Genomic DNA, 8,037 nt, shown 5'->3' with positions numbered 1-8,037 from the left:
TGTCCTTTACGAGGTTCTAATCTGTGGTTGGTAAAGAATGTCAGTTTCCGATGGGTTTAGGAAACTTAAGCCATTTTGGGACCTCAAGAAAAGAGGAATTTGCCCAATTCATACAAGTATTGCGGACAGTCTGACAAACTCCTGGCTTGACTCGCCTAGAGAGGCTCTTCAAAAAAAAAGATCTAATCTGAGATTCCTCATTTAAAAAGTTCCAACTGCTGGCACAGAGCCTCGGCCTGCAGCGCTAGTCTCTGAATAAACCGTCTTTAAACTAGATTCTGACCCTTTTCATTATTTTAGGTTGACAAGAAAAACTTTTAAATCTAGTGATAGAAGCTTTTATTTAAAAAGAAAATTGAATTGGCAAAAGTGCCTTCAAATGGAAGAGTAACAGAAATAATAAATGTATGTGGATAGAGGTTTTTTTGGTAAACTTCCTAGGAACTGAGAAAGTGAATGATTCTAAGCGACTGGATTAAAAAATCTTTTTGAAATTCAGGTGGTTTGTTTGCTTTCCGTGAAAATCAGGAAAGCCCAATCGAGTTATTAGCTGACAAAAATCAAAAGAGATTAATCATAGATCAGCATGTGATTTTTGGCATTTAACCAAAACACATTCAAGTAACTGAGTGGCGCTGCTGCCCCTCCCTCTCCGCCCCGTCCGGGGTCCCGTGCAGCTTCCACCGTTCCTAACCCTAACCCCCCTAACCCCCCTAACCCTAACTCCCCTAACCCTAACTCTAACCCTCCTAACCTCTGGTGCGCTGACCCGGGGCAGGGGCCTGGGGGACTGAGGGTCCTCCCCGAGGTCCAGACCTCGCGCTCCCTCCGTCCTCCCCTCGTCTTCCCCCTCCCATCCCCTTCCTCCCCCTCCTCTTCCTCTCCCTCCCTCCTCCCTTCGTGCTGCCTTTTTCCTACTCCCACGACCTTCCACCGCGCCCCACCCCCTCTTCCCTTCCCTCCGCCCGCACCAAGGGCCCCGCCCTTCCTTGGCCGCGCGCGCTCGCCGGGGAGGCTGCCGGCCGCTCCCGGGCGCGCAGTGAACGCAGCGCACGCACCCGGCGGGGAGACGGGCTGTGGTGCCGCGCATGCGCATTCCGTGGCGCGCGTCCGGGAACCCGGGCAAGAGCCGAGGCCACGCCCAGAGAGGCGGAGCTAGGAGGGAGGAAGAGTGGGCGGGGCGGATGTGTGGGCAGGGCCCGAGCTCGCGGGGAAGTGACGGGCTTTGGGCGAGGCCCGCACCATCCCGCGCCCCAACTCTCGCGAGAGCGCCCCTTGCTGACGCGCGTGGGGGCGGGGCGCGTCGCGGGCGCCGGCGGGTGTGTTTGAATCTGGTCCGAGCGCGGGAACCGGCGGGCGCGGAGCGCGGGGAGCTCGGCGGTGAGCACCGGGCGCGCCGCCGGCGCTGGGCTCCGAGAGGGCCGGGGAACGGCGGGGCAGCGGGAGGGCCCCTCCGCGGCGGGTCGGTCCCGGCCTCCATCCCCCCGGGCCGCGGTCCTGCCACGGCGGCTGCTCTCGGGCCGGGCGGCGGCGGGTTTCCGCTCTGTGGGAGCGGGTGGCGCCGCTTGCTCCCCGCCCGCCCGGAGAGGGGCCCCGGGCCCCGGACCCTGACGCTGGCCTGGGGGAGGAGGCCCGGACCCCCGACCCTGACCCTAGTGAGGAGCCCCCGGACCCCCGACCCTGACCCTAGTGAAGAGCCCCGGGACCCCCGACCCTGACCCTAGTGAGGATCCCCCGGACCCCCGACCCTGACCCTAGTGAGGAGCCCCGGGACCCCCAACCCTGACGCTGACCCTAGTGAGGAGCCCCGGGACCCCCGATCCTGACGCTGGCCCTAGTGAGGAGCCCCGACCCTGACGCTGGCCCTAGTGAGGAGCCCCGACCCTGACGCTGACCCTAGTGAGGAGCCCCGACCCTGACGCTGACCCTAGTGAGGAGCCCCGACCCTGACGCTGACCCTAGTGAGGAGCCCCGGACCCCCGACCCTGACGCTGACCCTAGTGAGGAGCCCCGGACCCCCGACCCTGACGCTGACCCTAGTGAGGACCCCCGACCCTGACGCTGGCCCTAGTGAGGAGCCCCCGGACCCCCGACCCTGACCCTAGTGAGGAGCCCCCGGACCCTGACCCTGACCCTAGTGAGGAGCCCCGACCCTGACGCTGGCCCTAGTGAGGAGCCCCGACCCTGACGCTGACCCTAGTGAGGAGCCCCGACCCTGACGCTGACCCTAGTGAGGAGCCCCGACCCTGACCCTGACCCTAGTGAGGACCCCCGACCCTGACGCTGGCCCTAGTGAGGAGCCCCGGACCCCGACTGATCTCGGAGGCATCGGCTCCCCAGCCCCTGTTCCGGTTGGTGCCTCTGGTTGTGTCTGAGGAGGGAGTTGGGCGGGGCGGGGTCACAGGTGGGAAAAGGTGACGGGGGCTTCTTTTTGGTGCCCCCCAGATCAGTACCAGACCTCCCGTGTGAAGAGCACCCTGCGGCCGGGACCGGTGACTGGATGGTGAGACGCGCCCGTGTGCTCACGCGGGGTGGAGAACGGCCTCACACAGAGATGGGACAGAAAGACGTGGAAGTTTATCCCACTCGCTTCCTGCAGGGAAGGGGCGCAGCACAGGAGGGGAATGGCAGGGCTCTGGCTCTTTGTCGGGAAGGCTCAGCCGGGGTGCAGGGAGATTGAAGGCTGTAGCCCAGTTAGCAGGGTCGGGTTTTCCTACGGCAGCAGACTGGTAACAGGAGTGGCTGTTTGCTTTTTCCGTTTTTTTCCTTTTCTCTGTGAGGCTGGCTTTATCCGAGTCCTTGGAATATGGTTCTGGCAAGAGCTGGGAGGGGGCTCGTACCCTGCTGTCCACTCAGGGCCCTTCAAGGCCGTGAAAACAAACTCTCAGAGAAGGAGTTCAGTCCCAGGTGTTTAATCAAACAAAACAAAGGGCCCTTGCGCTGTGAGTGTTTGCTTCATGGGGCAGTTATGTGCTGTGAGTTTTTTTCTCTTTCTGTTTGATAGTTCATTTTCCTCTGGTAGATAGCGTATTGGTAAGGCCACCTTTCCCCGTGCCTTGCAAGTAGCATCACGGAACTCCCAGAGAGCACGCACACACGCGTGACACACGGAGACTGAGGCGCAGCCTGCCACTGCTGGGCTACAGACCTGCCGCAGGTGTGACTGCGCTGAGCATCGTAGGCAGTTCTGAGACCACGGTTAAGTGTCTGCGTATCTCAACACTCCTGAACATAGAAAAGGCACCCTGAGAATACGGTATCATCATCCTGTGGGACCACCGTCACATGTGGCCCGTCATTGACCAGAGTGGTGTCATGTGGCGATGGCTGTAGCTCACAGATTGGCTGTTCGAGTGGAGGAATGAGGTGGCTGCACTTCAGTGTTACTTATGTGGGGGTCATTCAACTGACGTTACCCTGTACTTTGTCCAGTTTAGACCTTGGGAGCTAGTATTTCTATATTTAAGGTGACACGCTGTCCCCACAATTATTGCTGGTAATTTTCTATATTGCTCCATTTATAGTGGTGCAGGTGGCTTTTGTTTATTTTTAAAGTGGGAATCTTGTTGTGAATATGTTCCATCACTTGCTGTCACTTCATCTGTGGGTTCCTGTCTTTTGAGTAGGGCACCGCGAGCACCATGTGTTTCCTGGGGAGATGGAGGCAGGGAGGAGGGAGTGTGCAGGTCCCTGAGCTCTCATCACCATGGTGGGAGGAGGGTGCTTGCCTGACACGCAGTCTAACAAGCTCCCCGGTGACCCCGTCTCACTTTGAATAACAAGGTGACTCTTACAGTGGGATTTTTGTGGATGGAGAAATAGCACTTTAGAAAGGGAGAGTCTTTAGAATTTAGCAGCTGGGATCAGACTGGTCTTTTGTTGAACTAACTCAGATCTGCCGGAGCCAGCATCTTACAGAGGTACTAACAGGAGAGAAGGAAAGCTTCCTGGGCCATTTGGATTTCTTTCCCTAGCTGGTAACTTCATTAACAATTGATAATAACGTATCATTGATATTATGTTGATAATATCGCCTATAAAGGAAAGAAGTAAATTACTTGTCAGATACTGTAACTTGTTTTATGTCAGAATATTGTTAGAAACTGTTTGCCATAGGCGGTATAGGAATTTTCTTGTAGTTCTTAGGTGTTAATATCAAATCTTGCAGGAAAAGCTATTTGCAAATGTAAGTTCCAGTATGATTGTGTTTTCCCCCAGGGTCACAAAATAAATCCATTTGAAAAGTTTCATCTGCCATGGAAAAGCGCCAGACATTTGTACAAGTGGTGTCTAAGGAGCTGGTTGGAGAGTTTTTACAATTTATTCAGCATGATGTAAGTTTCATGTTTTATTTACATTTACTGTGATTTTGACTATCAATATAAAATAACATTCTAAAATCATCATGTCTCACTTGAAATGTAGTTATCTCATCGAATCCTAGTGACCAGCGCTTGTTTAAAAAAAAGAAAACAAAACTCTTTGTGTGCAAATCAGCCTGCGGATGCCCCAACCTGAGATGTGCAAGATAAGCAAAAGTTAACCACAGGGGACCTGGGCAAAAACCCCTCTAACCTGGGGGTCACTCTGAAGCCCGAGACGGTGTGTTGTGTGTGAACCAGCAGGCGAGGCTGGGGCGCGGCTCCACCGCCTTTGCTGCTTTAGGGCGTTCAGACTTCATCTTGAGAACACTGAGGGCTTTAGGCAGGGCGTGACCTGTACTCAAGGATGGAAGAGAACAGAAGAGAAGGAAAGAAAAGGAGGAAGGTAAAGAGAGAAAACGAAGGTTTGCCCTGTGGAAATATTCCTCTGGCTGCTTGTGAGTAATCGGTCAGAGGGACCAACACGGCAGCCAGAGAACAGTTTGAGGTTGTTGATTTTGTAGCTGCCTGGCAGCCAGAACTGCCTCAGGAGAACACCACTGAATTAGTCCTCATCCTAAGGGGGCGGTCGTTTTAGTTTGCCAGTAATAAGCTTCATTAACACTTAATAATTCAGCTTAGTGCCTGGTCACTGCGTAGCTCTTAGACGTCAAAGGGGAAGCGGGTAGGGTTGCGCATCGCTTGGTTTCATCAGGTGGAGTGATGCAGAGTGCCACTTGGTGTAAACATGACAGTTTCCCTTGGTCCAGCCTCATGGGAACTTCAGTCAGGTTGAGGCCTGTGGGTGGACCTCTCCAAAAAGAGTTGTGCTCCCAGACGTGCAGTGGGAGCAGTCACTGCGCCTGCAGCGCTGGTGGTGAGAGCCAGGAGGGTGACGAGGACACGGGGCTGGGGCACAGCACTGGAGAATCTCGTCAGTGACACACTGAGAAATGGTAGAAACCAAACAACACAGCTGCACGATTCTGAACATGTTAAGTCGTAGGAAATGCGTAAGTACCGTAATAAGTATGGCACTTTAACTTAATATTTAAATTTCATAGGTAGAAGTGGGTGCCCCTGCTCCCGGGGCACACCTGCCCACCTGTGTGCCAGAGGAAGAGAACAAGAGCTAGAGAAGAAAAGGGCATGTCAGAGAGTGGCGTGCAGCCTGGGGAGGACAGAGTGAAGGGGGCAGGGCCATGGGTCGTGGCTCGTAGGGGTGCAGCATGGTCCGGATGTGGGTGGGCTGAGCTGCCAGACATCGGAGCTGCGTGAGGTGCGTGTGATCCTGGCGGCTCCGCTTAGCAGGTGCAGTTTTCCACACACACCTGGTGTTTCCTCCTTGGAGAATTGCAGCGAGGAGGACACAGCAGAGGAGAACCGGTCCTTTAATGATACCCTGTGTGCCAGGCCCTGCTCTGAGAGTCCCTGCACAGGTGGAGTTCTGTGTCCTGGTGGTGGAGGAAGAAAAACAAGACAAGCGTGTAAGCAGTGAGGCTGGGTGGGAGGGCGGGAGTGGTCGGGGAAAACCTGGAAGAGGGTAGCGTTTGATCGGAGTGGTGCAGTCACACACCGCTTAATGGTGGGGATGCGTTCGGAGAACCTCGGGTTTGCTACTCACCGCGTTTTGCCACTCTTGTGTTTATCTATTTGTGGAGTCACTTGAGAGTCAGTTGCAGGCATTGTGCCTCCACCTCGAATGTTTCAGTGTGTATTTTTCTAAAACAGAGATGTGCTTGTATATCTCGTTAAAATCCTCAAGATCGGAACATTAAACATGAGGGCCGACACCATCATCTGCAGTACACATTCACATTTCTGCAGGTGCCCCAGCAATGTCCTTTTTAGCAACACTTTTTCCTGCTTTGGGATCAGTCTAGGGTCGCGCATTGCGTTTAGCTGTCACGTCTTGTTAGTTGTCTCTGATCTAGCAGAAGGGCTTCTCCACCTTCCTGTGTCTGTCGTGACGCTGACCACTCTGGAGAGTGCAGGCAGCTCTGGCCTGTCCTTCAGTTTGCATCTGTTTGATCTGACTAAAGTCAGAGTGTGCGTCTGGGCAGGAACTGCAAACAGCGTGAGTGTCCTCTGGGTGCGTTGCTGCCAGGCGGGAAGCCCACGGTGTGGTCTGCCCTGGTGGGTGGGTGTCCGTCCATGGGGAGCGGCTGTTTCCCCTTTGTCATTGGTGGGTCATCTGGGGAAGTGAGCTGGCACCGTGCAAACGTTCTGCTCCTCTCGTTTTAGCATCCTTTGATGTTTTGATCATGATGGCTGTAAAGCTGTGATTTTTTAACCCCATATTCCTACTGCATTTCTTCATTGGCATTCTATAGCATGCAAATGCTGTTAATTAATGACTTATTATCATCAGTGGGACCATGTTAATTTATGTGTTGAAGGACGGAGTCTTGCTATGTTGCCTAGGTTGGCCACAAGTTCCTGGACTCCCATGATTCTGTCGCCTCCCCAATACCTGGGACCACAGGTACCTGTGCCACCACACTTGGCTTGGCCTCTCTGCTCCTTATTTCTTTTTTTTTTTTTTGAGACAAAGTCTCACTTTGTTGCCCGGGCTAGAGTGAGTGCCGTGGCATCAGCCTAGCTCACAGCAACCTCAGACTCCTGGGCTCAAGCAATCCTACTGCCTCAGCCTCCCAAGTAGCTGGGACTACAGGCATGTGCCACCATGCCCGGCTAATTTTTTTTCTATATATTTTTAGCTGTCCAATTAATTTCTTTCTATTTTTGGTAGAGACGGGGTCTCGCTCTTGCTCAGGCTGGTCTCGAACTCCTGAGCTCAAACAATTCGCCCACCTCGGCCTCCCAGAGTGCTAGGATTACAGACGTGAGCCACCGCGCCCGGCTTTCTGCTCCTTATTTCATTCAGAAGGTTAGAACCCGTCACTGTCGCTGTTTTGGTCTCAGATTGCCCCAGATTAGGCTATGGGAAGTCCCTTTAACTGGATTCTGTGCTCTTTTCGTAATGGCCTCTGTTTGCTCAGTCTGTCTCTAGCTCATCTGTTCAGAGCGTAGGAAGAGTCGTGAGAGGATTGCTGGGAAGTTCTGAAATCATCTCATTGCCTGGCAGGAGACCATGACGTCTAGGGAGGGTGCTGGGGATCCACGTGGGGCTGGACCCCAGACACTGAGGGTGGAGTCAGTCTGCCTGGCTGTGTTGTTGTTCAGCTCTAGTGTACTTTTGTGACCTAATTACAGGTCTGGAGATGGTGGACATTTGGGTTGCTTTTAGGGAAGGTTTTGCTAATTGGATGAAATTTTAAACTGTGAAGATTAGGATACCAGGGAAGAATAGGAAGAAATTGTCTACTTTCTAACTGTTAATCCGTGTGCTTTTTTCCTTTTAGGAATGAATTTTGAAAACTGCAGCCAAACTCTTGAACTTGTAATGAGATAACACTTAACTTTTTCCATGCCATCATGGAAAGGATATTACTATAACCGTGTTTGTATTTGAAACGCTACACTTGCTGTTTATTTTACAGAAAGATCCCTCCGACACTTTCAGCCTAAATGAATTACTAGATGAGTTATCAAGGAAACAGAAAGAAGAACTATGGCAAAGGCTGAGGAACTTGCTAACAGATGTGCTGTTAGAAAGCCCCGTGGACGGGTGGCAGGTAGTGCGCGTCCCAGGTGAAGACGCCATGGAAACAGA

General features: G+C 53.4%; 1 protein-coding gene across 1 annotated transcript in view; it reads left to right on the top strand.

The window, feature by feature from the left end:
• The first annotated feature begins 1,324 nt into the window (after nucleotides 1-1,324).
• NCAPG2 (non-SMC condensin II complex, subunit G2) overlaps nucleotides 1,325-8,037 on the top strand; it is a 54,156-nt gene continuing 47,443 nt past the window's right edge. Inside the window, exons 1-4 of the mRNA XM_012658103.1 lie at nucleotides 1,325-1,380; nucleotides 2,446-2,503; nucleotides 4,219-4,334; nucleotides 7,865-8,032. Of these exons, the coding sequence (XP_012513557.1) occupies nucleotides 4,257-4,334; nucleotides 7,865-8,032 (246 nt within the window). The 5' untranslated portion in view covers nucleotides 1,325-1,380; nucleotides 2,446-2,503; nucleotides 4,219-4,256. The remainder of the gene's footprint in view (nucleotides 1,381-2,445; nucleotides 2,504-4,218; nucleotides 4,335-7,864; nucleotides 8,033-8,037) is intronic.

This window comes from Propithecus coquereli, unplaced genomic scaffold (assembly GCF_000956105.1).
Source record: "Propithecus coquereli isolate 6110/MARCELLA unplaced genomic scaffold, Pcoq_1.0 Scaffold571, whole genome shotgun sequence".
NCBI classification, from domain to species: domain Eukaryota; kingdom Metazoa; phylum Chordata; class Mammalia; order Primates; family Indriidae; genus Propithecus; species Propithecus coquereli.
Note: the sequence above shows the minus strand (reverse complement) of the source record. Positions and strands in the feature narration are given on the sequence as shown.